The sequence below is a fragment of the Topomyia yanbarensis genome, chromosome 2 (assembly GCF_030247195.1).
Source record: "Topomyia yanbarensis strain Yona2022 chromosome 2, ASM3024719v1, whole genome shotgun sequence".
Classification (NCBI taxonomy): domain Eukaryota; kingdom Metazoa; phylum Arthropoda; class Insecta; order Diptera; family Culicidae; genus Topomyia; species Topomyia yanbarensis.
This window is the reverse complement of record NC_080671.1, coordinates 334,158,542-334,186,284: the sequence shown is the minus strand read 5'-3', so window position 1 is coordinate 334,186,284 and position 27,743 is coordinate 334,158,542. Positions and strand designations below refer to the sequence as shown.

Genomic DNA, 27,743 nt, shown 5'->3' with positions numbered 1-27,743 from the left:
TGGATTACATATGCACCGAATGCACTATTCCGGGTTATTTCATATTGCAGTTCAGTTTGACGAAGAATAGTTTTGTTGTCGGTCCTAGGATGTAAGTATCGCTTTTGGTGTTTTCGGAGTACTTGCGTAGGCGACCAAGCTCGGTGTTCTACCACGGAAACTTATAATCTGCTTTTCTGCTGATACGTTTCTTTAAGAACATTACGGCGAAGAATCTCATATATGGCGCTAAAGAACGCTGCAACTGACTGATCTAATACATATCCAACCAGCATTTCACGCCAATTGGCTGCACCAATGGCCAACGAAACATCATTAACGTTACATTGAGTAAAGTCAACGTTGAGGTCGTCGTTAATTGTATCTAAAGTGTCACCATCATCAGAACGCGTATCAAATCTTAAAACGAAGGATTTATGGTGAGGGTCTACCTTTAGTATAGAGGGGTGAGGTAAGAGAGCAGAATGTATCATTTGAGATCGTCATCAAAAATCCACCGGAGATGAGGGAGATTGTAATCACCTGCAACAAGTACACAGTCGCGTCTATTAGTTTTGTCCAGAATGCTTAGGACTGCACTACTCATGATCGCATAATTGTCCCGTTTTCTGTGGGATTTTCTACCTTTATGGGACTGATATGCGATCATGGGCAATGCAGAGGAATGAACGTTGATCGGCCTCAGATGAATGCCGATCTACCTGGTAGTGAAATGCGTACAACAACTTGCTCCAATCATTCATATTTAGTCATTTTTAGTACAACCCCAGATAGATGTTTTTTATCGCGATAAGAACACCATCCGCGAAGTAGATAACTGGTGAAAGAGTTGCAATCACATCAGTAGATTGCGTAGTTCGTCGTTAGCTCGGCGTTTAATATATCATCACTTAGCCAGGTTTCGGTGAGTACGATAATGTTGTAGTCGCAGGAAATGAGGCAAGCAAGAAAACTTGCGTTTTTGTTCACATTCTGCGAACGATCTGGTAGTAGACGTATATGAAATCAGGTGGTATACGTAACGTTGTGCTACGAACCAAGAGACTTTCAGGGAGCGGATTATCATTCAAAGCAAAAAAAACTCGCCTTAGAAGGGTGATAGCAGCGACTAACAAAATGCACCTTCAGTTAGTTGGTTTAAGTAATTAGGGAGAACGACTGGTCAGGATGGTGAAATTCCAATCGACTAGTATGCAGATGATCTTCGGTGACTGCGTCGAAACTGTTGTGTTCAGCAGCAGCTGAGATTTGTTTTGAAGGTGTGCAGAATCTTGAATGGCTTCGGAAGGACGTATACCCTTATCGGGTTTACCTGATACAAAAGGAGTCTCCGATTCGTCAAGTAGTTTGATTGCCGGTGAAAATAGAGTTAGGAAGATGAGTCTTTCCGGAATAGCGTTGAGCTATAGCCCACCACCATGATAATGCAATCCTGATAATTGGTCGGCTTGTTGAGTTATTCACAATTCACGAAAGTAGATGTTTTCTGGCCAGGTGTGTTTGGAGAGGGCCTTCTCCCTATATGATTTGTGGACGCCGATTTTAAACGTTATATAGTTCAGAGATTAGACATCCTCGTCCTTATGAACTAGACAAACTGTTCTTGGTTGTATATCCTCCCCCAGGCAATGTTTCACTAGCATTGAAACTTCTTCGTCCGTCGTGCTGGGATCAAATGCAGACAAGTAGACCCATAATAGCTCCTCAGATGGTGATTTTGTTTTTATCGTTCAAACGCAGCTTTGGCTTTACGAATATTAGTGATTTTGGTTTTTAACGGGACATCTACACGCTTGCGCTTAGGTGTATTTGAAACTATATTATATGCAGTAATCTGTTTCCAAGGTGTGTTTACGGCTGGGGATAGCGGTTTTGAGTCAACTTTAACGGAAAGAGCTTTTAAAAATATCTTTAAGGTCCTATGTACAGAGCCGTCTTAAGACCGCTCAGGGCCCCTGAGCACCACTGGACTGAGGGGCCCCTATAATTGACCAGGTGTAAACAGATGTTCATACTTAGGGGTGACCGGGGCTGGTTGGCCGAAGGGGCAGGTTGGCCGAGTGCCTTTTATGAAAAGGCTATTATGCACAGTAGCGACATCTATAGTGAGTTTGATGGGGTATTAGGTCACCAATGTACCGACGTAATTTCAGGTGTTTTGGTGGTGTCGTTTGTACAGGAGCACGTTTATTCTTTTTTCGGTACTGGTGAGTAAATTTCTGTTTCTGAAAAATAATATGTGTAACGCGAATCAATTTACATACGATTTCCAATAACTTGGTACCGCTGGAAAGGGTACTCAAAACCCAACAAAATGGTATAACGGTTACCAGTGTAACCTCATATTTGTTTGTGTAAATCGTGATTGTTCTCGAAAATATACATTGGGGTAGGTTGGCCAAGTTCTGTGCGGGGCTGGTTGGCCGAGTTGTAAATTTAGTGTAGAGTAATGTGCACTTTGATATTTGTAAAATGCCAACCTTTTTCAAAGCAAAATTTGATATTATGCTAATATTGATGATTATAAGGAAAAATTTATATGAATTATTTTATGAATTAACTGCCAAGCTGGTTTCAGAGTCTTTGGCGTGGCCCCTTCAATCCTTCAAACCCCTTTTTCTCCTGAGGAGTTTCTGGCAGGATTTGTCACAGATCGACCCAACCCCGAACAAAACTCGTCCATTAGCATAGAATCTGCTGCAGATGTAAGCCTCTGAAGACGCAAACCTCTTCCCAAGGCGAGTGCACGATCTGATTCGAAGAAGTGGCAAGGTCGTAAACGTTGATCAACTCAAATTTTGACCGATTCCCCAATAAAAGCAGTATTGCAGGAGCAGAAAAGTTCAATCAAACGTAAGCGTATGCTGGCGGAGGAAAAAATCAGCGAGAGATGATAAAAAGTTCACTAGCGCTGCCAAAACTAAGTCCAAAAAGGTTAAAAAGACTAAAAAGTGAAGAGTAGATTTTATTTTCCTTACCTATATACACAAAACGATGTTTTTTTAATTAAAAGTTTTCCACTGATACATTTGATGTGTTTATCTTATTTTACCAAAATCAGCCAACCTACCCCAGCCCTGGGGTTGGTTGGCCGATTTTTCTTTCCGCATTTGTTTACTAATAACTTTTTCCCTGATTTTTTTTCATGAATGAATGTGCTCAAAGGTTGTATCTTCATGACAGCGCAAACCGGTTTTCAAAAAGTCTAACCAGAATGAGTACAGAAATTCCGAAAACAACACTCGGCCAACCAGCCCCGGTCTCCCCTACTACTAAAATCAACAGTTATTCTACTACCCTAGAAAGTCATTCATTTTCGATTCTCGTATTCCTTGTAGACAGGGATGCGAATGGTACCGAAAAACAATATTTTTTTCCAGTATATTTACATTTGCACAAGCCGTACAGCCCGCTACAGCGACGCATCACTACAGCTCTTGCCAGAACGGTAGCCAAACCGAGTACATTTTCCCGTACAGCAGTAGAATACATTTTTGTTTTGCTGCTGTACTTTGACTGCTCGGTGAGAGTGTGGCGTAGTAAAGTTTGATCTCTCGCTTTGTACACTTTTCTCTGCATAGTCAAAGGGGAGGCCCGCACACGAAAGCGTTGATGCCGGTCATGGCGTAAACGAACCACATTCATTGTCGTCGTTTTTGATTAAAAATATTGAATAGATTAAAAATATTAAAAAAGTGTAAAATAAGGAAAGAGAAGCTGTACCGCTCGCGTCTGGTGGCTGTACTGGGGGCAGTATTTTTTGTCATGTTACTGATTTGCTTACAGACTGCCGTACAGCGCTGGGCGTCCTGCACTAGCGAACGACAGCAGCGTTGAAAAAGAAACGAGAATGTAGGCAGAAAAATTACAGCCGCAGAAAAGGTAGGCATTTTGCATCCTTGCTTGAGAGTGCTACCAATAGCATCACAGGGTCCTTTTCCATGTAATGTTGCTAAAAAAATGCCATTCTGAGCTTAATTCATACTTTGACTGTAATCTATACAAGCTTGCAAAGATTTCGCTTATTTTGAGCTGCTGCTCCATCAGACATAAAATAAATTTTAGAAAAGTTTGCCAACTGTTTCAAAAAATTTATCATTTGTGAGATTTTTTAGTTTAGTTTTATTTACGTGACTTTAAATTGGAAAATTCATTCGTCACGCATTTGTGAGATGAACAACTGAACTGCAGTTTTCGAGTCTTCCAGTCTTCCAGTCTTCCAGTCTTCCAGTTTTCCAGTCTTCCAGTCTTCTAGTCTTCCAGTCTTCCAGTCTTCCAGTCTTTCAGTCTTTCAGTCTTCCAGTCTCCAAGTCTTCCAGTCTTCCAGTCTTTCAGTCTTTCAGTCTTCCAGTCTCCAAGTCTTCCAGTCTTCCAGTCTTCCAGTCTTCCAGTCTTTCAGTCTTTCAGTCTTTCAGTCTTTCAGTCTTTCAGTCTTTCAGTCTTTCAGTCTTTCAGTCTTTCAGTCTTTCAGTCTTTCAGTCTTTCAGTCTTTCAGTCTTTCAGTCTTTCAGTCTTTCAGTCTTTCAGTCTTTCAGTCTTTCAGTCTTTCAGTCTTTCAGTCTTTCAGTCTTTCAGTCTTTCAGTCTTTCAGTCTTTCAGTCTTTCAGTCTTTCAGTCTTTCAGTCTTTCAGTCTTTCAGTCTTTCAGTCTTTCAGTCTTTCAGTCTTTCAGTCTTTCAGTCTTTCAGTCTTTCAGTCTTTCAGTCTTTCAGTCTTTCAGTCTTTCAGTCTTTCAGTCTTTCAGTCTTTCAGTCTTTCAGTCTTTCAGTCTTTCAGTCTTTCAGTCTTTCAGTCTTTCAGTCTTTCAGTCTTTCAGTCTTTCAGTCTTTCAGTCTTTCAGTCTTTCAGTCTTTCAGTCTTTCAGTCTTTCAGTCTTTCAGTCTTTCAGTCTTTCAGTCTTTCAGTCTTTCAGTCTTTCAGTCTTTCAGTCTTTCAGTCTTTCAGTCTTTCAGTCTTTCAGTCTTTCAGTCTTTCAGTCTTTCAGTCTTTCAGTCTTTCAGTCTTTCAGTCTTTCAGTCTTTCAGTCTTTCAGTCTTTCAGTCTTTCAGTCTTTCAGTCTTTCAGTCTTTCAGTCTTTCAGTCTTTCAGTCTTTCAGTCTTTCAGTCTTTCAGTCTTTCAGTCTTTCAGTCTTTCAGTCTTTCAGTCTTTCAGTCTTTCAGTCTTTCAGTCTTTCAGTCTTTCAGTCTTTCAGTCTTTCAGTCTTTCAGTCTTTCAGTCTTTCAGTCTTTCAGTCTTTCAGTCTTTCAGTCTTTCAGTCTTTCAGTCTTTCAGTCTTTCAGTCTTTCAGTCTTTCAGTCTTTCAGTCTTTCAGTCTTTCAGTCTTTCAGTCTTTCAGTCTTTCAGTCTTTCAGTCTTTCAGTCTTTCAGTCTTTCAGTCTTTCAGTCTTTCAGTCTTTCAGTCTTTCAGTCTTTCAGTCTTTCAGTCTTTCAGTCTTTCAGTCTTTCAGTCTTTCAGTCTTTCAGTCTTTCAGTCTTTCAGTCTTTCAGTCTTTCAGTCTTTCAGTCTTTCAGTCTTTCAGTCTTTCAGTCTTTCAGTCTTTCAGTCTTTCAGTCTTTCAGTCTTTCAGTCTTTCAGTCTTTCAGTCTTTCAGTCTTTCAGTCTTTCAGTCTTTCAGTCTTTCAGTCTTTCAGTCTTTCAGTCTTTCAGTCTTTCAGTCTTTCAGTCTTTCAGTCTTTCAGTCTTTCAGTCTTTCAGTCTTTCAGTCTTTCAGTCTTTCAGTCTTTCAGTCTTTCAGTCTTTCAGTCTTTCAGTCTTTCAGTCTTTCAGTCTTTCAGTCTTTCAGTCTTTCAGTCTTTCAGTCTTTCAGTCTTTCAGTCTTTCAGTCTTTCAGTCTTTCAGTCTTTCAGTCTTTCAGTCTTTCAGTCTTTCAGTCTTTCAGTCTTTCAGTCTTTCAGTCTTTCAGTCTTTCAGTCTTTCAGTCTTTCAGTCTTTCAGTCTTTCAGTCTTTCAGTCTTTCAGTCTTTCAGTCTTTCAGTCTTTCAGTCTTTCAGTCTTTCAGTCTTTCAGTCTTTCAGTCTTTCAGTCTTTCAGTCTTTCAGTCTTTCAGTCTTTCAGTCTTTCAGTCTTTCAGTCTTTCAGTCTTTCAGTCTTTCAGTCTTTCAGTCTTTCAGTCTTTCAGTCTTTCAGTCTTTCAGTCTTTCAGTCTTTCAGTCTTTCAGTCTTTCAGTCTTTCAGTCTTTCAGTCTTTCAGTCTTTCAGTCTTTCAGTCTTTCAGTCTTTCAGTCTTTCAGTCTTTCAGTCTTTCAGTCTTTCAGTCTTTCAGTCTTTCAGTCTTTCAGTCTTTCAGTCTTTCAGTCTTTCAGTCTTTCAGTCTTTCAGTCTTTCAGTCTTTCAGTCTTTCAGTCTTTCAGTCTTTCAGTCTTTCAGTCTTTCAGTCTTTCAGTCTTTCAGTCTTTCAGTCTTTCAGTCTTTCAGTCTTTCAGTCTTTCAGTCTTTCAGTCTTTCAGTCTTTCAGTCTTTCAGTCTTTCAGTCTTTCAGTCTTTCAGTCTTTCAGTCTTTCAGTCTTTCAGTCTTTCAGTCTTTCAGTCTTTCAGTCTTTCAGTCTTTCAGTCTTTCAGTCTTTCAGTCTTTCAGTCTTTCAGTCTTTCAGTCTTTCAGTCTTTCAGTCTTTCAGTCTTTCAGTCTTTCAGTCTTTCAGTCTTTCAGTCTTTCAGTCTTTCAGTCTTTCAGTCTTTCAGTCTTTCAGTCTTTCAGTCTTTCAGTCTTTCAGTCTTTCAGTCTTTCAGTCTTTCAGTCTTTCAGTCTTTCAGTCTTTCAGTCTTTCAGTCTTTCAGTCTTTCAGTCTTTCAGTCTTTCAGTCTTTCAGTCTTTCAGTCTTTCAGTCTTTCAGTCTTTCAGTCTTTCAGTCTTTCAGTCTTTCAGTCTTTCAGTCTTTCAGTCTTTCAGTCTTTCAGTCTTTCAGTCTTTCAGTCTTTCAGTCTTTCAGTCTTTCAGTCTTTCAGTCTTTCAGTCTTTCAGTCTTTCAGTCTTTCAGTCTTTCAGTCTTTCAGTCTTTCAGTCTTTCAGTCTTTCAGTCTTTCAGTCTTTCAGTCTTTCAGTCTTTCAGTCTTTCAGTCTTTCAGTCTTTCAGTCTTTCAGTCTTTCAGTCTTTCAGTCTTTCAGTCTTTCAGTCTTTCAGTCTTTCAGTCTTTCAGTCTTTCAGTCTTTCAGTCTTTCAGTCTTTCAGTCTTTCAGTCTTTCAGTCTTTCAGTCTTTCAGTCTTTCAGTCTTTCAGTCTTTCAGTCTTTCAGTCTTTCAGTCTTTCAGTCTTTCAGTCTTTCAGTCTTTCAGTCTTTCAGTCTTTCAGTCTTTCAGTCTTTCAGTCTTTCAGTCTTTCAGTCTTTCAGTCTTTCAGTCTTTCAGTCTTTCAGTCTTTCAGTCTTTCAGTCTTTCAGTCTTTCAGTCTTTCAGTCTTTCAGTCTTTCAGTCTTTCAGTCTTTCAGTCTTTCAGTCTTTCAGTCTTTCAGTCTTTCAGTCTTTCAGTCTTTCAGTCTTTCAGTCTTTCAGTCTTTCAGTCTTTCAGTCTTTCAGTCTTTCAGTCTTTCAGTCTTTCAGTCTTTCAGTCTTTCAGTCTTTCAGTCTTTCAGTCTTTCAGTCTTTCAGTCTTTCAGTCTTTCAGTCTTTCAGTCTTTCAGTCTTTCAGTCTTTCAGTCTTTCAGTCTTTCAGTCTTTCAGTCTTTCAGTCTTTCAGTCTTTCAGTCTTTCAGTCTTTCAGTCTTTCAGTCTTTCAGTCTTTCAGTCTTTCAGTCTTTCAGTCTTTCAGTCTTTCAGTCTTTCAGTCTTTCAGTCTTTCAGTCTTTCAGTCTTTCAGTCTTTCAGTCTTTCAGTCTTTCAGTCTTTCAGTCTTTCAGTCTTTCAGTCTTTCAGTCTTTCAGTCTTTCAGTCTTTCAGTCTTTCAGTCTTTCAGTCTTTCAGTCTTTCAGTCTTTCAGTCTTTCAGTCTTTCAGTCTTTCAGTCTTTCAGTCTTTCAGTCTTTCAGTCTTTCAGTCTTTTCAGTCTTTCAGTCTTTCAGTCTTTCAGTCTTTCAGTCTTTCAGTCTTTCAGTCTTTCAGTCTTTCAGTCTTTCAGTCTTTCAGTCTCTTTCAGTCTTTCAGTCTTTCAGTCTTTCAGTCTTTCAGTCTTTCAGTCTTCTTTTTCAGTCTTTCAGTCTTTCAGTCTTTCAGTCTTTCAGTCTTTCAGTCTTTCAGTCTTTCAGTCTTTCAGTCTTTCAGTCTTTCAGTCTTTCAGTCTTTCAGTCTTTCAGTCTTTCAGTCTTTCAGTCTTTTCAGTCTTTCAGTCTTTCAGTCTTCAGTCTTTCAGTCTTTCAGTCTTTCAGTCTTTCAGTCTTTCAGTCTTTCAGTCTTTCAGTCTTTCAGTCTTTCAGTCTTTCAGTCTTTCAGTCTTTCAGTCTTCAGTCTTTCAGTCTTTCAGTCTTTCAGTCTTTCTTCAGTCTTTCAGTCTTTCAGTCTTTCAGTCTTTCAGTCTTTCAGTCTTTCAGTCTTTCAGTCTTTCAGTCTTTTCAGTCTTTCAGTCTTTCAGTCTTTCAGTCTTTCAGTCTTTCAGTCTTTCAGTCTTTCAGTCTTTCAGTCTTTCAGTCTTTCAGTCTTTCAGTCTTTCAGTCTTTCAGTCTTTTCAAGTCTTTCAGTCTTTCAGTCTTTCAGTCTTTCAGTCTTTCAGTCTTTCAGTCTTTCAGTCTTTTCAGTCTTTCAGTCTTTCAGTCTTTCAGTCTTCAGTCTTTCAGTCTTTCAGTCTTTCAGTCTTTCAGTCTTTCAGTCTTTCAGTCTTTCAGTCTTTCAGTCTTTCAGTCTTTCAGTCTTTCAGTCTTTCAGTCTTTCAGTCTTTCAGTCTTTCAGTCTTTCAGTCTTTCAGTCTTTCAGTCTTTCAGTCTTTCAGTCTTTCAGTCTTTCAGTCTTTCAGTCTTTCAGTCTTTCAGTCTTTCAGTCTTTCAGTCTTTCAGTCTTTCAGTCTTTCAGTCTTTCAGTCTTTCAGTCTTTCAGTCTTTCAGTCTTTCAGTCTTTTCATGTCTTTCAGTCTTTCAGTCTTTCAGTCTTTCAGTCTTTCAGTCTTTCAGTCTTTCAGTCTTTCAGTCTTTCAGTCTTTCATGTCTTTCAGTCTTTCAGTCTTTCAGTCTTTCAGTCTTTCAGTCTTTCAGTCTTTCAGTCTTTCAGTCTTTCAGTCTTTCAGTCTTTCAGTCTTTCAGTCTTTCAGTCTTTCAGTCTTTCAGTCTTTCAGTCTTTCAGTCTTTCAGTCTTTCAGTCAGTCTTTCAGTCTTTCAGTCTTTCAGTCTTTCAGTCTTTCAGTCTTTCAGTCTTTCAGTCTTTCAGTCTTTCATCTTTCAGTCTTTCAGTCTTTCAGTCTTTCAGTCTTTCAGTCTTTCAGTCTTTCAGTCTTTCAGTCTTTTCAGTCTTTCAATCTTTCAGTCTTTCAGTCTTTCAGTCTTTCAAGTCTTTCAAGTCTTTCAGTCTTTTCAGTCTTACCAGTCTTTCAATCTTTCAATCTTTCAGTCTTTCAGTCTTCATTTAAGTTTGTTATGAATATATACCAAATTCATTACTGATACTTTGATACAAGTTGGGCACACTCAAGGAAAAAAAATTATTTGAAAAAAAAAACTTTTTCATGTCCAAACTGAATTTTTTTCAGTGTATTTTTATCGAAAACTAAACCAATGAAAGTCATAATCATCTCAGAATCCAATTTCTCAACTGCTAGTTGCCTGAGAAATTGGATTCTGAGATGTTTATGACTTTCATTGATTTAATTTTCGATAAAAATACACTGAAAAAAATTCAGTTTGGACAAAAAAAAGTTTTTTTCAAATAACCTTTTTTTTCTTGAGAGTGCTCAACTTGAATTTTTGACGGTAGGTAGGAAGCATAATTGCCTATCTTGAAACAAAATTTCCTCCAAATCATAGGGGGGGGGGGGGGGGTTTATTTTGTAAATCGACTTACAAAATTTTAGAATCTTTTTTTTTCAGTGTAGAAGTGGCAGGAGTAAATTTCAAAAATCTGTCTGATTTTGTAAAAATCATTCCTGCATCATTTTTTGCAGGATTTGTCATTTGTAGACTACAGCCATTTAAAAAAAATGACTCTTTTCAAAAGACAGTCGAAATCATTTTTGGAAAAACAAAGTATGCAAAGTGGCTTTTGTGACAAAGTTTTCATATACAGCAAGTTTCATTAAAATCTGAGAGGGTGCTGCCAACTCTGAATACGATTTAACGCGAAATTTGTCATATGTTATAAAAACCTATTTTAAAAATAATTTTTGTTTGTGGATGCTGAAAGCTCTTTTCACGCACTATCTAAAAATATAACCATTCGTGGAATAGATTTAAAATCAGCTTTAGTAACACAAAATGTTCAAAATTAAGAAAATTCAAAATTAAGAAAATTTACTTAGTATGTTCGAAAACACATTGTCTCACACAACTTCTACAAAACAAAATGTTTTGCAACAAAAATTCATTGGATGATGTGTTTCCCATTACTCGAGGTACACACCGGGAGGCAGCGCTATATATCTAACATAAACAGAGAAAAGGGTATTCTAATTTTTGTTTTGTTCGTGTTTATTATTAGTATTCTGTCAATAAACCTGTGATTTATGATGACGGTTCTGCATACATCTATGTATACCAAACATGACCCCATTCGGCACCGATTCCCACTGGCCAACCAGGTCAAAAACGATATTATTTATCCGAAAATGAAAATTGAAACTCTAACAAACAATGTGGATACACGCTCATATAGATTTGGTTGAAAATGAGCTCGTAATCCAGGTCAACATGACCCATTAACACCTAATTCGTTACAAAAAGCTAACACCTAAAGAAGGTTAACGTGAAAAGCGGATAAAACAGAAATGAAAGAAACCACAAAAAATCTAAAAATTTGAAAAAACTTTTAGCTCTTGCTGACTGGAATATAGCAATCAGTGACGCCAACGTATTGGTAAGAAAATATGACCGAGAAGAAAAAATATCTTCAAATTGTAGTAATAACGAAATACATAGCCCACGATCACATCGGGCGGGCATAGCTTAATTGGTAAATCGATTGCCTTGTACGCAGAAGACTTAGGTTCGATACCGAACCCCTCACATAGGGTTAGAGATTTTTCTAAGTTTTCTGACAAAACATATCCTGTTTTCAATGTGTGTAAGAAACGCACACAGACGATTAGTTATTTTTGTGCTCAACCTATCAAGTAGTTGTCTGACAAATATCTTATATCTTCGCCTAACTTTTGTAACAGTATTTCTTCAACTTAACTGAAGACCGAATTTTCCATCTCGCTTTTAGAATGATTGCTAACCTAACGCATTGCATAACTAGAAACTTATTAAAATGTTTCAAATCTCCAATACAATTATTTTGATCGTTAAACTGACGTTTTGAGCAACTGTTGCATCTGAAATTGTTGAATTTATCTTCAGCAAGAGATTTGAATTCCGTAACCATTTCACCTCGATTAAATCGTCGATTTTGCTTTGCTCAAATTTCTGTTTAGCACCTGTATGGCAGCGTCAAAAGTGTTCCACTCCAATTCCAGTAACCCACTGATCTTGTCGCGTGAATTATCCACTGTACAATCGAAACGGTACAAATCGACTGTTTTTGATAGTTTTTCTTTTTTTTCCATTCCTACTCTAGCTGGAGGAGCTAAAATCCAAAGACCGCAACAGTGGTCTTCTGCGGAAGGAGATTTTAGCGCTGCAGAAGGCAGGGGGATCCAAGAAGGAGAGAAAGGCTGCTAAAAATTCCGCTCAGCAATCGCAAGAGGTAAGTCAAGTCGCCGAGAGATAAACAGAAGTCACACGCATTTGCATCGCCTGTTGGACAAATAAAAGCGCCGTTTATTTGCCCAACGGTTCTCGGCTGTAAATTGCCGAACAAGCAAGGAATGGCTCATGCTAGCGCCGTACATGATGTTCCTATTTTGCGAAAAGAAACATTCGAATCACGATTCGATTCTAGAGACGTGCAACTGGTTATTTGTTCTGGAGTATCTTGCTCGTGAACCGGTATCTGCCCGTGCCGAATTCGGTTGATGATTTTTCGCACGATTCGAAACGGTGCGTGGTAAATGAGCGGGGTAGAAAGCGTGAAGATTCTGGAGCTGCGTGGAACTGTCGAACAATTCGGTTCATCAGCATTGCGCATTGTGACGCATTTCGCCGATAGTGTCAATGATCGATCACGAAAAGCCGATTATTTCGCGCAAATTATATCACCCTTCGAGAGTGGATTTCATTTTACTTAATATTCTTCCTCGTTCCACACCGGTCCGATCGTTTGTGCATGCAATTTGCGAGCTTTATGAGCGCATTGAACCCACATTGAGTCCTCAGAGCGAAATTTTCTGTTTTATATAGAAAAAGAAATTCAAATCGGTCAATCATGTCATGCTGGACAGAGAGCACGTGGTTTGAGGTTTTGATCGTTCGAAATGACATCCGTTTTGCCACCTTCGCCATCCATCGGTAGGCTGTTGGGTGGTTTCTAAAGTGGCAGTAGCTATACTGCGACTCGGATATCCGTGAAGGTGGTTACATTAAATTCAGTTCACAACCGGTGACTTCAATAGGGAAATGTGATTTGCTGCGGGGGTATTTAATTAGTAGATATCAAGTGATCGATTTAATCCGATATGTTTGTTTGTGGACATGAACCGACAGACAGTGTTAGTTTCCTTTGTGGTGGTTTGATTAGCGGTTTTTAACTTGATTGGTTAAAGGTAACGTTAGATTGAAGTATTTGGAACAGCAGACTGTACTTGAAGGTAGATTATATTATAATTTAAATACTTTGGTGATGCTATTGCGATTGAGAGTGAATAGTGATTGGGTTGTTACTTTGCATATCATATGGTTAATTGTCGATCTAATGTACGTTGTATGAAGTAATGTTGCGGTATATTACAGCCCTATTGAAAACAAACGGTATATTAAAACTTTAGACCGAATGTTTGCCTCTTTGGCTTCTCATAAATGACGCGGGCACCTTTGAGAAAACATTTTACAGTTATTTCTCGCCACGCTAATGGAATGTACCCTGTTGAAATCTATAAGAAAGATCTTTTTTCAAAATATGTCTGAAGTGTTAATATCCTCTTTGTAGTAGAACTGGAATGGTACCATCCTTTCCCGGAGACTTATACGGAGCAAAACGTTCAATCGCCCATTTGATCGATTCGGTTGTCATAATTCTACGAGCAAATGTCCAACAATCAGAACTACTCGAAAAGAACTCATCTTCGTTCAGACTTGAGACATTTGTATAGAGGCTTTTCCAACCACTTCGCTCAGAGGATCGAATGGCATTTCTGTAAACTTTGCGAGCCAACTTAAAGGCTTCCGATCCGACCGTGCATCTGCGATTTCAAGTTCTTCTACATAACTTATTGAGTTGAACATGTTCTGCATTCCATCAAGGTGTTCCTCTAGAACCACGCATAACTCGAAGCGGACAAGCCTCTAAGTATGCTGTAACTATGAGTGAGTTTGTTTTATCCATGACCACCCATGAAACCTGTCAGCAAGCACTCTTCGTAGAGGTCCCAGTTTGTATATTTGCACCCAAAATCCGACGGGTATGTTTCTATTACTTTTAGGTAAGATTCTATTGTCTTTTCGGTAACAGACCAGGCAATTGCGCATTGCGGTATTAAAACTTATATTCCCGCGAAGGTAGAGAATTACAAATTTCGGTTGCTGTTTATGTATGTGCATTAGAGTGGCTCGCGGTTGTATGGGAAAACTTCAAAATGATTTAAACTAGCGGGCACAGCACTTTTTGAGTTCCTTTTGTGGTCCCAAATGCCTGTGCAAAATTTGGTAGCGGTTGGTTGCTTCCCGAGTTTGCGTATTGCGTTCAAAATTTGCATGGGATTTTATTCGGGGAAATCAATTAATTTGCATTTTAATTAATAAAGATCCCTATTTCACTGATAATGAAAAACCAGCTATATAAAACTATAGTTCAAACCTTGGTTAACAACTTTGCCGAAGACCGTAACTAGCTACGAGTTTTCAAAAAAATAGTTATAACGATTTTAAAACTTATGGTAAAATTCAAATGCAGAAATTGATTAGTTTTTCCAACACTGCCGGTGCACCACCGACATCGACATTGAAAACTTAGATAAATGAGAATATATTCATCGCAGAGACTTGGTATCTTTGAATGAAATGTTCAGAATGAATTGCTGAATAAAATAGACGTAGTCAGAAAATGAAAAGAAGCGGGGGTGGGGGGGTCTTGTGTACTCCCCAGTCCCTTTTTAGATTGTTTTGTGTAAGACAAAGAATCATTACGTACTTGTAAAAGTCAACGACTGAACTTTCTTAATATTTTGAGAAACCCAAATATGAATCATACTACAATCTTTGTTGTGGGAAAAACATTTACAATATTTAGGATTTACACCTACAAATTTATGTTATTTTTGCTTGATGCAAAAACTAACTCAGGTCTGGAAATCGCGTTGGGTTCTAACCTGAAGTATATTGCTGGTCCACCAAGATCACCTCTGTTTTGCGTGAACCTAACTCAATTTCATCAAAAAACGCTTGTTTGAAGTAACTATCCTGGTTTCGTTCCTTGATTCTCAAACGAAAACTTAAAAAAAACTATTCCGAGACTTCAAGGAATCTAAGGATATGCATTTTTTTTTTAAATTCTGACTCTGAACGGCTAAGAAATAGGGTTTTAAAATATGTAAAACTTATAAACCGTTGTACCATTTTAAATGAGATAACAGTAGAGCCCTTAAATAGTAGCACTCAAACACGTAAGATTAATTTTTAATTCGACGGTACAAACCTGCGTTGAAGATGTGCTCCTTATGATATACTAAACTATCTAAAAAGGGAACTGGGGAGTACACAAGCCTCCCCCTCCCTCTTCTTTTCATTTTCTGACTACGTCTGTGTTATTCAGCAATTCATTCTGAACATTTCATTCAAAGGTACCAAGTCCCTGCGATGAATATATTCTCATTTGTTCAAGTTTAAAGTATCGGTGTCGTGGTGTACTGACAGTGTTGGAAGAAATAATTAATTTCTGCATTTGGATTGAACCATAAGTTTTAAAATCGTTATAACTATTTTTTGAAAACTCGTAGCTAGTTACCGGTTTCGACAAAGTTGTTAACCAAGGTTTGAATTATCGTTTTATAAACCTGGTTTTTCATATTGAGTGAAATAGCGATCTTTATTAACGTAAATGCAAAATAATTGATTTCCCCATATAAAATCCCATACAAACTTCAAACGCAATGCGCAAACCCGGGAAGCAACCGACCGCTCCCAAACTTTTCACAGGCATTTGGGACCACAAAAGAAACTCAAAAAGTGCTGTGTAATTTTAGACAGTTTCTGGATCCGGCCTAGTTCCTGGATCCGACACAGTTCCCGATCCAGAACAGCTCCCGGATCCGGATCAGTATCTGAACCAGTACCCGCATCTGGACCAGTACCCGGATTCGGACCTCCCGGATTCGAAGCAGTATCCGGGTCCCGACCAGTACTCTAATCTAGCCAGTGTAGCTCCCATACAGGGCGAACACGAAATTATTGCGACACATTCAACAGGGCATAACTTTTTTACCATTGGGTAAAAATCAACCAAATTTTGCACACTTTCTCATTGATGTGTATTGTTCACATGCTGTCAAACTCGAAGTCGTGTTTTTCGATTCAACGAAAATGGAGGTGAACCAACGCGAGTCGAGAGAACAACTTCTTTCCAAACACCTGGAATTTCCTGACCTGTCGCACCGGCAGTTGGGAAAAATGTTGAACATTCACCGTTCAACCGTCTCCAGAGTGTTGAAGCGGTTCCAGGAGCGGTTGACGTTGGACCACGGCAAAGCAGCTGGAAGAAAACCGGGACCGGAGAACAAAAAGACGGAGGGAAAGGTGAAGCGGATGGATTAAAGCAAATCCCAACGTCTCAAGCCGTGATTTGGCTAAAAAGATCGGCATGTCGCAGAGCTACGTCCAGAATGCAAAGAAGAGAGCTGGACTACATACATACAAGGTACAGAACTTTCCAAACCCCGATGAGCGGCAACAATCTACGACTAAAACTCGGGCACGGAAGCTCTACGAGAAGATGCTGACAAAATATGGCTGCTGTGTGATGGACGACGAAACGTATATAAAAGCCGATTTTAAGCAAATTCCGGAGTTGGAGTTTTTCACCGGCAAGAGCAAGTTCTATGTGGACGACAAATTTAAGAAGAAGAAAATGTCGACGTGCGCCTCCAAATATCTCATTTGGCAGGCCATCTGCTCTTGCGGACTGAGGAGTGAGCCTTTCGTGAGAAAGGGAACAGTAAATGGCGAGATCTACAAATCTGAGTTGCCTCGAGAAGCGCCTTTTGCCGTTCTTGCAGCAGCACGACGAAGCTCCGCTATTTTGGCAAGATTTGGCATCATGCCACTATTCTAAAAGTGTCCTGGAGTGGTATGAGGTCAATTCTGTCCATTTTGTTCCAAAGGACATGAATCCGCCAAACTACGATCTACGGGAAATTCCGTAGGGTTGGCCTCTCTGTATCCAGCCCATCCCCTTTCCCCTTACAAGGTCCGGATCTGAACTTGGTTCAGACTTGGTGCTTAGATCCAGACATGTGTCTCAATCCGGACCCTCGGTTTGGATGCGTGGACCCAAACCATACGTCTGCATAACGGGAAGGACTATTCATGTTTTGTGTAGCTGTTACCTTGCTGTTGACGTCCGTGATGGAAAAGAAATTTCATTTTAGCACCGGTCGGAATACCCCATCACTATTCCGAGTCGGTTTTTTCTGACTGTGCACAGTGGGACGAGCCCGGACTTAAGTCCATATATGAAGGTTATGCGATATTCTCACTAGTATTTTTCTCGTACCAACTGAGCCATTAGAGACATTTTCGCGAGATTTTAGGTGATTTGAATGCAAAATAAATTTTTGACAGCTTTTTGAAGGGCATAACTCAAGTGTTTTTTGCATTATTTGACCATACGAACTACATACGGTTATTCTCGTTTTTCAAAGAAACGGTTGATTTTATGAATTGCGTTACTTCACCAAAATTATCCGTGTGATAAAATTACATCGTAAAATCGCCAAAAATAAGTCACTAGTTGGTTTAGTTAGTGTTTAGATAACTGTTTGTCATGAATTTTTATTGAATTCGAACTTCTAAAGCGATAACAACAACGACGCCCGTGAATGCCCGTGATCACACTATGCTCATTCGAAAGCTTTTCATTTTCTCTTTATAATGAGCCTATGTTAGTTTTGCGAAAACTTGCGATAAGCAGTCAAAATTTGAAAAAACTGTGAATGGAGACGCATGGTTATTACTGATATTTAATTTGAATATTCACTTTATGACTAGAATAATGACACTAATTTATGCACAATTTTCTAATAGCATTTAGAGCATGATCTACAAGGGTTTTACTAGTGATCAAGAGTAAGAAGCCGAATGGGAAGTATGGTTTTAAGTGGTAAAGGAATTAATAATGTTTAAAATTCAGTCAATATTTTCAACCATCTGAAATGTGTCATAAAATGTTTCATGAACTATGTTTGCTAACTTACGCAATAACTGTCAAATTGAGTGAACACAGTTGAGTTCTAGTCATTTGATGAGACTTTTTTTCGAGTTTGCATAGCGCTGATATAGCTTAAGGGCAGTGATGGCATTTCACCCTAGTGATGCACTAGCGCGCAAGTGTGATGCCTACACAGAGGATACAATATCACACACCACAGAAAAAAAACAGAACGTTCTTTCTTTCGGAGCTGTATAGACCGATTTCAAGTGTGCGCTGGCGTTGGGGTAGTTGGATGCGAGATAACCGTGCTCTCTTGCTCTTGAAATTCTCTGTGGCGCGCTCAGATAAATTCACCACCGCGCGCGCCCCTGTGTCGCTGCGGTGTATTCACTGGCGTGTGATCTGGTTTGTTTTCGTCTGGCAAGCGGCAGAGCGATTGATTTGATTTGCACTGGTGGCTTATTTCAAGCTCATATGATTTTCTACTGAAGATTTGATGCAAGTTGCTTGGTAAAGCTTACAAGCTTATAGAGTATTGTTACACTACCTGCAAAACTAAAAGTACTCGGTCCTCGGAGCAAGCTTGGAATACTTTTTACGTATCGTCGTATAGAGAGTTTTATAATGATCAGAGGCATCCGATATGCAAACCTAACTTAATCCTACAAGTTTAAAACGAAATTTTAGATTTCGTCCACATATTCAGTAAAATTAGGTATACGCTTGTGGCGATAATTAATTTACAGACAACATCACAATTGAGCGTACACCATTTGTTCATTTGTGTATTATTTTGCGTGGACATCGTTTTAACAGCAGGTGAAAGTTTCAAGAGCATGGGAGGCGGGAAGGGGTTTCTGCGCGTTAATGAGCAAATGAATGGCCCAGTTTCGGGTTCAAGAAAACTAGTGTTCACGCCTATTTAAAATGAGCAAGAATCACATGTTTCATAAAAGGGTGTTATAAAATGGGTCAGCAGGAACAATGTTTATTATGATATACGTATTCTAGATTTTTGCGTCAGTTAATATTTTAGACCGTAATTATAATGCATGGACGCATTGCACGTAATATCAACAGCAAAACAAAGTATTAGTTAGGTAGTATCTGTAGGAATCTCTGTCAATCTTTATGAAATTTTCGTATTTTCAAGTAACAAGTAAGGTGTTTCCTCAAATTTAAACAAGCGATTTTTGTGTGACAAATTATTCCTCATTATAACTTTCTTGAATGAGGTGTTTTATCAAAAAGGACTAGGAACAATGAAAAGTTCCAATTGCAATCTTGGAAATTTGCTCAAAAAACAGTTGAAAAAAAATGCTTTGAATTTTTAGTTCCTTGCACGTATAGTTGAGCTAATGTATTTATAGTTGCATGTCCCATAGGAGCCGCATTTTTTTAAAAGCTTTATTATCACAAAAACTATTTAGTACATAGAATTCTGCTCAGTATATAATCAGTTTTCACAACCAATCTTGCACCCTTATACTCTACTATTAACTAATATATAATAATATCAAGAAATGCTTGAAATGTTTTTCAAAAAGAAACTTTTTGCTCCATCGAACTTCGCGTATTTTATTATGTAACTCGTTCAAATTTCCATTTCCGTAATTTCTCACACAGTATGCCATCGTTTCAACTGTCAACCACAATGCTGCTTTGTATTTAAAATTATTCTTTGCTATACTTGTCGATATTATAGTTTCTGTATCATCGATAATGATTTTCAATTTTTTTCGTATTGTGTTATTCAACCATTCCCATATCACCGACGAGGCAACGCATTCTTTTAAACGGTGTTTAATGGTATCTACAAACCACAGAATTCGCAGTAGGGCGAATCTAAACCTATAATGCCATGTTTATACATTTTAGAATTGTGTGGAATAATATCTCTGAGTATCATGAAAAAAATACATTTTCCTGGTGACGATAGAAAATTGCTATTGTTATTTTCCAATAATGTTTCCCACAGTCAATTTGGATTAGCGATTTGCTTTTTGGTGGTAATATTTTTTATCAAGTAAATGATCGTATATTTGTTTGCTTGTTTCTAATTTATCATTAATCTTACATTCTTCGACTATCTTTAACCATTCACGCGCATTTCTGGTTATATTTGTATTGCTCTGTAATCTGTTGTGCCAACATGAATAAGTCTATATCTACTGTGGAATTCATTCGCGAAAAAACAATATTTTGGATAAAAAGCGATTTACATTTGTTTTCAATATCAACCAGAACTAGGCCACCTTTTGGCACTGGGAGGTATAATTCTTGACGATCAACTTTATAGAAACATCCCTTCCATAAACAATTTCCGCAAATTTTCCTTAGTGAAGCCATGTGTTTATTTTCTGGTGGAATGATTTGAACTATGTACCATAATTTTGAAAGGATGAGTGTATTCAAGATCCATACCTTTTGAAATAGATTCAGTTTTCTGTATTGCTGGAAAATTAAATTTGTTTGGATAGTCTGAATAATTTCGGTATAATTTTGTTCGACTATTTTTTCATAATTTTGTTGAAATTTAACACCTAGTATTTTAATTTAGTCACTTTCCTTAATCAATTGTGGTCCAATTACACAATTGTTTAATATAAGAAAATAAGACTCTTTCAAGTTTGATTTACATTAAATTCATGATTATTTCTAAGGAAAACATTGATATCATCCGGGTATGCTATAATTTTTATGAATTGCTGATCTATGAATACACCACTGATATCTTGATCAATAAGTCTTAAGAGTGGTTCAATGTACAGTGTAAATAAGGCCATGCTCAACGGACAACCTTGGCGCACTGAGCAAGAAATTGCAAACGGAGATGTTAAAAAGCCGTTGTATAGAATTCTTGATGTTGCACTTTGGTATAGTTTATAAATACAGCTGATGAATAACTGCGGGAATTGAAATTTATTTAAAATCGTCACAAAAAATCATGTCAAATGCCTTTTTCAGATCCAAACTAAGTACTGCTCCTTTGAACTTTCGGTTTTGGTTTGCTGTGATAATAACATATCGCAGTAGTAGCAAATTATTGATGCACGAACTGTCTGAAATACAAACAGATTGTCCAAATCCAACTATCTTAGATAAAATCGGTTGAAGACGATTCCATAAAATTTTTGTGAAGATTTTTTAATCGGTATGTAACATACTGATTGGTCGTTTGTTCAATAAATCAAACCTTCTTAGGTATTAACGTGATAATGCCAGAAGTGAACAATGCTGGTGGGTACTCCCCACTTATCAAATATCCATTAAATAAATTTAGCAATTCATTCTTGATTAAATCGAAGAATTTAAGATAGAATTCGTAACTTATACTATCGGGCCCTGGAGAACTTTTTTTGATGCTGATTTTATAGCAAGTTCTAGTTCATTCATCTCTATGGGTTTTATCAATGCATTTGCGTCTATTTCGTTTATTTTTTTGTTCATTACCTTCAGTAGTACTATGTCCCGTAACTTTTGATCCAGAGCCAAAAACCAAAGCTTTTTAAACTCCTTACAACGACAGCAAGCGACGCACGTAAGATTTTTTCTATGTCTTGATTTTTTGCGAAATGGCACACTTTTTAGTCGAAAAACGCTGAAAATGTGTTAAAAATTGCTTATTAAAAATTATGCAATGAAAAAATTAAATCGCACGTACGTCGCTGGCGAAAGTAATCTTGAATATACTGTAAAAATTTTGGGCTGATCATAAATCATTTGTTCGAGATATACATAAGAGACGTGGCGGAAAATTTGAATATTTATTTATTGTTTTCTCGATTCATTTTTTGGAATATCATTTTCAAAATCCTAAAGCACATTTTAAACCAATAAATAAAAATTCAATGTTTTGAAAAATCTATAGTACTGTAACCCCTTAAGAGCACTGTACCGGACAAATAGAAGCGCTTCTAAACTGGCGCGTCGTTATTTTTAATAACAATGTGAATCCTCGTGAAATTTATCTGGTTTTATATGGACGTTATAAACGTATGCGTTAGAAACAATTATTTTATTGTGGTCGGAATTTAATTAACTCCGTACATATACATGATTCTTTAGTTAAACTTGAGTTTGTAAGTAGTGGGCTTAAAATGATCTGCACTTTTCTTCAAGATTATTAAACTAGCATGAGCACTAATCATATGTTTTACCTGCGCTTACAGATACAGCAGACCCAAGACATAATCATCTAGCTGTATTTTTAGAAATAAGCCAGTTTAACATGTGTAAAGCAAATGAAGGGTCAAATCAGATAACAAGTACTTTTTGGACCCACTGTAAGTAAACCATAAATCAAAATAGGTTCAATCCTCGACCAAGCAAGATTCTTAGTTTCAATGGAATTGTCGCACTAACCCTTCAATTATCACGTATGATAATAATCGATAACGCGTGTAATACCAGGACATTACTTGTAATAGATAACTTTACTTGTTGGCGTCGCCAAATTCGCAATCAAAATAAGTAAAATACTTCAAGTTTCCCAGGGTAGTGTAACAACACTCTACAAACTCGTAAGCTTTACCAAGCAACTTGTATCAAATCTTCAGTAGAAAATCATATAATCTTCAAATAAACCACCAGTGCAAATCAAATCAATCGCTCTGCCGCTTGTCAGACGAAAATAAACCAGATCACACGACAGTGAATACACCGCAGCGACACAGGGGCGCGCGCGGTGGTGAAATTATCTGAGCGCACCGCAAAGAATTTCAAGAGCTCTTCTCCACACTCTAGATCGTTCCAGTGTTGGGTGTATGAAAATTTACCTCTGATATCATCATGCGCTCACACATATCAAATACGGTGGTGTATATGAAACAAGAGAAGCGCTCCCGTTTCGCTTAGTAGAGTGTGGGGAGCAATTTCAATTTCTCTTTACTGCACAGAGGATAGGGACATCACTGCTTAAGGGTATGCGATATTATCCTAATAAAATAAGACCATTTTTAAATGAACCATTAACACGAAAAAAGGATTTTGAATTTATTTTAATTTAAGGTATGAAATAAGCAATCTAAGCAACTTAAAACACACCTGCGAAAACAAAATCGTTAACCATCTTGTTGATTAGTGAATGTAATCAATATTCCACTAAGACGCTCAAAATGTTTATTGTGAAAATGAAAAAAATGAAGTTTTCATACCAAGTAACCCACTAATGAATTAAACGTTCCAAAATTAGTCGATCACATCTTAGTCCATCCTTTAAAATAATATAGTCATTTCTAAAGCCACATAATGAAAATCAATTCGTTTCAATACGGAAAATAAATTCCAAAATTACAATTGAAAGAAATCTTTATAAAAGACAAAATATTTACTTTTAAGCCACTCTAATAAATAGTAAAGTTAATTTCTATTTTCTATAACCAACATAGGAATTCAGCGCACAAAAATGTCTTTAAAAATTTTTTTAACCTTCACAGCAAAATAATTATTTTTGAGCCACCCTAATGTATAATAATTTTTTTTTGCAGATAATAATATCAAAAACGGTTTAGCACACGAAAATTAATATACACAAATTTTAAGAACGATTTAGAAAAAAAAAATTGAGACACCCTAATGAATAGTAAATGTTTATTTTTGAAATGTTTTAATATCGAAAACGAATTCAGCGTACCAAAATTACATAAAAACGTCCTATATGAACCGATACGGAAAAGTTTGGACTTTAGTCCACCTTTTGTTCTAAGTCGTGCCACTGTGCTGTGCTTTGAAGTTAGCCTAGTGTGAGCCGATCTTCAAATACGGAATGCGTCGTGTAGAGAAAACCGAAACTCGTCTTTACCCACATTATGTTCGCTTCGCTTGATGCGCAATACAATGACTAGCGAAATATTACACACTTCCAGACAATCCGACGCGTTCATACTATTGTATAAGAATTAATCAAACATGAGTGCGACGCAGAAAATATTAGAATGTGTTGGTATTGCCGTTTGGGGAATTTTTTGTTGGCACCGTTTTAGTATTATACGTCTTGCTATTAGAGCATTTTTTTCTTATTACCGTAAAAGGTATTACGGCCGAGTTTGGGGTGTAGGGACTGAAAATGAATTTCAAACAAGGTCGGGTTATTAAAATGAAATAAAGATTTTGTCAGTAGACCCCCTTTTGTAACCATGTCGCTGATAAAAAAGGGTCTTCGTAGTATTAAGCTTTCAATTTCTAATCAGGAAGTACACGTTTTTTCGTTCATTTTCTTTTTCGAAATATCTTGATTTGATAGACAACAGTGAAACTGCTTAGTTGCATATACATATTTTTTTGAAACACCCTGTCAAAGAATATCTATCATTCTTGGCAAAGCATAACCAATTGGACTTTCTAAATCAAAACAAACACCGGTTACGATGGTAACGCACGCTTGTCTTTTTCGCCGCGTATCACCTCCATACATACAGCTAATCGAATGCAACTGGCTCGCGATGCTAATTATTTATGCAAATCAGTTATAGCCACGGGAATGTTCGATAGCTGCACCCGACGCAAACCCGCGTGAGACTTCTTTCACTTGCGCGCATTACATCTTGTACACGTGAGGTAACCACGTCTCGGATCGGTTGTTTGCATTTCGCTACTCAGCGCCCACCAGACACTCATTTGCATCACTTAGGTCTATGTTTGTGTTTATGTTTGTATTCGTATTCGTGTGTGTGTGGATGCATATTTGATGTCAAAAAAAGCTTTTCTTAATGGGAAAATAATTAATCGACTTTTGCTGGACCGCTTGACACTTTCTACAGGGCTGGCCGTTAGCATGCGGAAGCACTAACGAAAGGTGACTTACACCGGTGTTTCTAGCGCTGCGGATGCTCACTATGGATCCAACGCAAAGCCGTAACAGTATGCCTATAATGACGTGGGCACTTTCAGCGTAAGGAATTTACGGCACGCAATAGTGTTCGGAAGTGACCAAACAGTGGGATCATGATTAGGGGCAATTTAATTTCCCACATCGCACGCACCGGGAGGCGGGTGACCAATCAGACATCGCTTACGAGTAGATCAATAATAATTAAAAGTGCCAACTGAGCTGCTACCGTTGATTGGTGCTTGCTTCTGCTGGCAAACTATTATGAATTTGGTGTTGCGTCTGCTGGCAAACTATTATGAATTTGAACATGATTAGAAAAAATAGCCCAACCTAGTGCGAACTGGAGCTCAGGATGTTGTAAAATTAATGACTTTTCGAATGGCCCAATGAAGCGGGAGTTGATGAAATCAACCTGCTATTAATCGAATTTGAGTTATATGGTTATTCAATCTATTGTCTGAGTTTGTGCATTACTCAATTCATTTCATGCTACCTGATTTAGTAGTCCATTATTTTGTGTTAAGTGAAAATGGTTCTCGAAAATTCGAATCTTTACTGAACTTTCTTCAGATGGCGCGGTTTATGTTAATACAAGAAAAACCTACTTCCGATTAGGGATAATTTAATTTCTGAATGATGGGACATTTGCAACGATAACCTTTATCTGCTAATCGGAGGTTACACGGAAGATTTTTCAACAGCAACTAGGGCTCGTTTGAAGGGTGTGGCTATGGCGGTAGCTCAACAGTGGCAGCTCGAGAAGGTAATCAATTCTCATCATTGTTCGTACGACTCTAGAGCAGGTGAACATAATTAACAGCATTACGGCAGCTCTCAATAAACTTAATCTTATAACAGACTGTTGGCGTTAGATCATGGTTATACTAGGTGAAATGCGTTTTTCTGATCTCAGATTATATTAGCGCATAATGGGGTGGCGAGGCGTAAAACAACCTATTCAAAGAACAATCTCCCTGCGATATTCTGTACAGTAGAACGCTTCTAAATGAAAGATGTACGTGCGATAACAGTCCGATTTTACGATTGAAGAGAGTTGGTGTGGACATAAGTATGGGCACTAGTGTTGAAATTTATTGGGAGAATTTGGTCTGAAAGAACCAAACAGCAAAGTTGTTCTGATTGGCTGAATCGTGCTACAAATCCTTATAAACTTCGGTAATAAAGCTTTCGAACTCGTTATCCCACAGCGATGCTAAGGCGGAAAAAGTAAATAAAAATACATTTTAATTTCGCTCTAAAACAATTTTCCTAATATTGTATACCCAAGTAACCATAAGCATTAAGCTATTGCAACAATATTAGCTGTATATTTGCACTAATGATGTATTGAAACTCGATTATAGCATTAACAATTTAATCAAGCCCTATATTAGCAAATGCATACATGCACCGCCGAAATATTGCATTATCGCTTGCTCTGTATACGTATATAAAGCTGATATAAGGCGTACATGATTCGAGGCTCTTTAATGCATATTTGCTTTACATGTGCATTTAATGCCACTATATTGCAAATATAAAGCCGATATAATGCTATTATAATGCTGTGGGTTTATTCGTTATGTAACTCCTTTTGAAGATTATATTCGGCATATTTTATTTTATTCGAGCACATGCAATATAGCCTAGACAACAAAAGCTGCACACTTTCCGTGAGGGACGAGGCAAGCTACCTCTGTTTGAGACTTACTAAAGTTCATAAAACATTGTTCATATCGCGTGAGAGCGAAATTATGATAAGGATATTCATTCTATAGAAGTGAGTTAATTGCTGTTTCCTACAGAATTTTTATATTTTCCCTTTTTGTTCCTTATACCGAAAAGGAAACATAAAAATCGTTGCAAAACCATATTGTGAAAAACGACAGCTAATTCAAGCTTTCTAACAGCATGACATTTGTGCACTGATGCTATAAAATAGCAATGGTACCCCACAAACGGGCTGTGAATCTCTGCACAGTAATAGCACTATATTTCGCCTTTTCTGGCATAATACTGGCATTATATCAGAATACATGGCTTAGCGGCTCTTTAAGACTGCCTTATATTTAGATTTAATGCAGATATTAGGCTACGTTATAATGCTTATTGGTTACTTGGGTAGTTTATGAATAGTTATTTGCCAACATCTCAGGAAGTTTACATGAAGAGTTTAGTAACATAATTAGCGTTTCGATTTCGTTTCACCTGAATCCGACACTAACTTAGTGACAAAATTAAGCATGCGCCGGATTGGCGCAAGCCCGTAGTCCTGCGTGGTGTCTCGCAAGAAGTCGTAACGCAAATTCCATATCTAATTTAGTTATAAGTTTAAAGTTTTTAATACGCAAATGTGGATAAAAAAAAATTTCCTTAGCGGATTTACCTAATTTTTTCTCCACTGTGGAGAAACATAGCATACGTATTGCATTGGCTCGCTAAGTCAGGGCAAGTTTCGACTACATTAATTCTTATCATCTCAATCAGAACTTGGTTTTTGGGAACTTCAGGGGTTTGTTCAGAAACACAAATAGTGTTGTTTAGCGTCAATCCGGCACTAGCTTGGTTCTGTCACTTAGTTGGTGTCGAATTTTGATGAGATGAAGTCGAAACGCAAATTTCATAACAAATTTAGTTAGTTGTTTTTGTGCCCTTCACGCGCAAATGTGGTTTAAAACAATTTTCTCCTTAGTAGAAAAAATAAAGGGTTGTGTAAAAGACATGCGTACGGTGACATTTAAAATGTAGCTTTGCTCAAGAGCGTGCAACATAATTCGCGAATGAACTTTAATCTATCATAACTATCGATTCACGTTCTATCTGGCTTAATAATAATTTACCACAGTTATCTATTAACGTTCCAGCTTACTCTCATGCTCTCATATGCTACAATTTGCCATATACCCTTGCCATTAAAACATAATTTATTGAAGGTCATTTAACAGAAACAAACCTCTAAAACCAACTACAATACGATGATCTCTGCTATGCTTTTAAATTAATCTATTATTTCATGTTTGGTTATTGGCTTTCTCGGTCTATTATATATGTATCAAGCGACTTAATTTTTGATTATCCGACGTTTCGGTCGTTTTTGGCGACCTTTTTTCAAGGAAAATTATCTTGTCATGTATATTTTTTCCCGCGTTGGGAAAAATGACATGATAATAGCGACAGACAGATAATTTTCCATGAAAAAGGTCGCCAAAAGCGACCAAAACGTCGGATAATAAAAAATTAAGTCGCTTGATACATATATACTAGACTGAGAAAGCCAATAACCAAATATAAAACACTCCCAGTCGTTCAAAAAAGTTACAATCTATTATTTCAATTAATCAATTATCTCATTGACATTATTTAGCTGAATCATCTAGCGAAAATAGG

General features: G+C 37.6%; 1 protein-coding gene across 2 annotated transcripts in view; it reads left to right on the top strand.

Moving 5' to 3' along the window:
• The window catches only part of LOC131683959 (nucleoprotein TPR), a 600,452-nt gene that overhangs the window by 85,775 nt on the left and 486,934 nt on the right, over window positions 1–27,743 (top strand). For both annotated transcript variants that reach the window (XR_009304588.1, XM_058966381.1), the window contains exon 5: window positions 11,624–11,752. Coding sequence is in view for 1 of the 2 variants with exons in the window: in XM_058966381.1 (XP_058822364.1) it covers window positions 11,624–11,752 (129 nt within the window). In the remaining variant the exon portion in view is untranslated. The remainder of the gene's footprint in view (window positions 1–11,623; window positions 11,753–27,743) is intronic.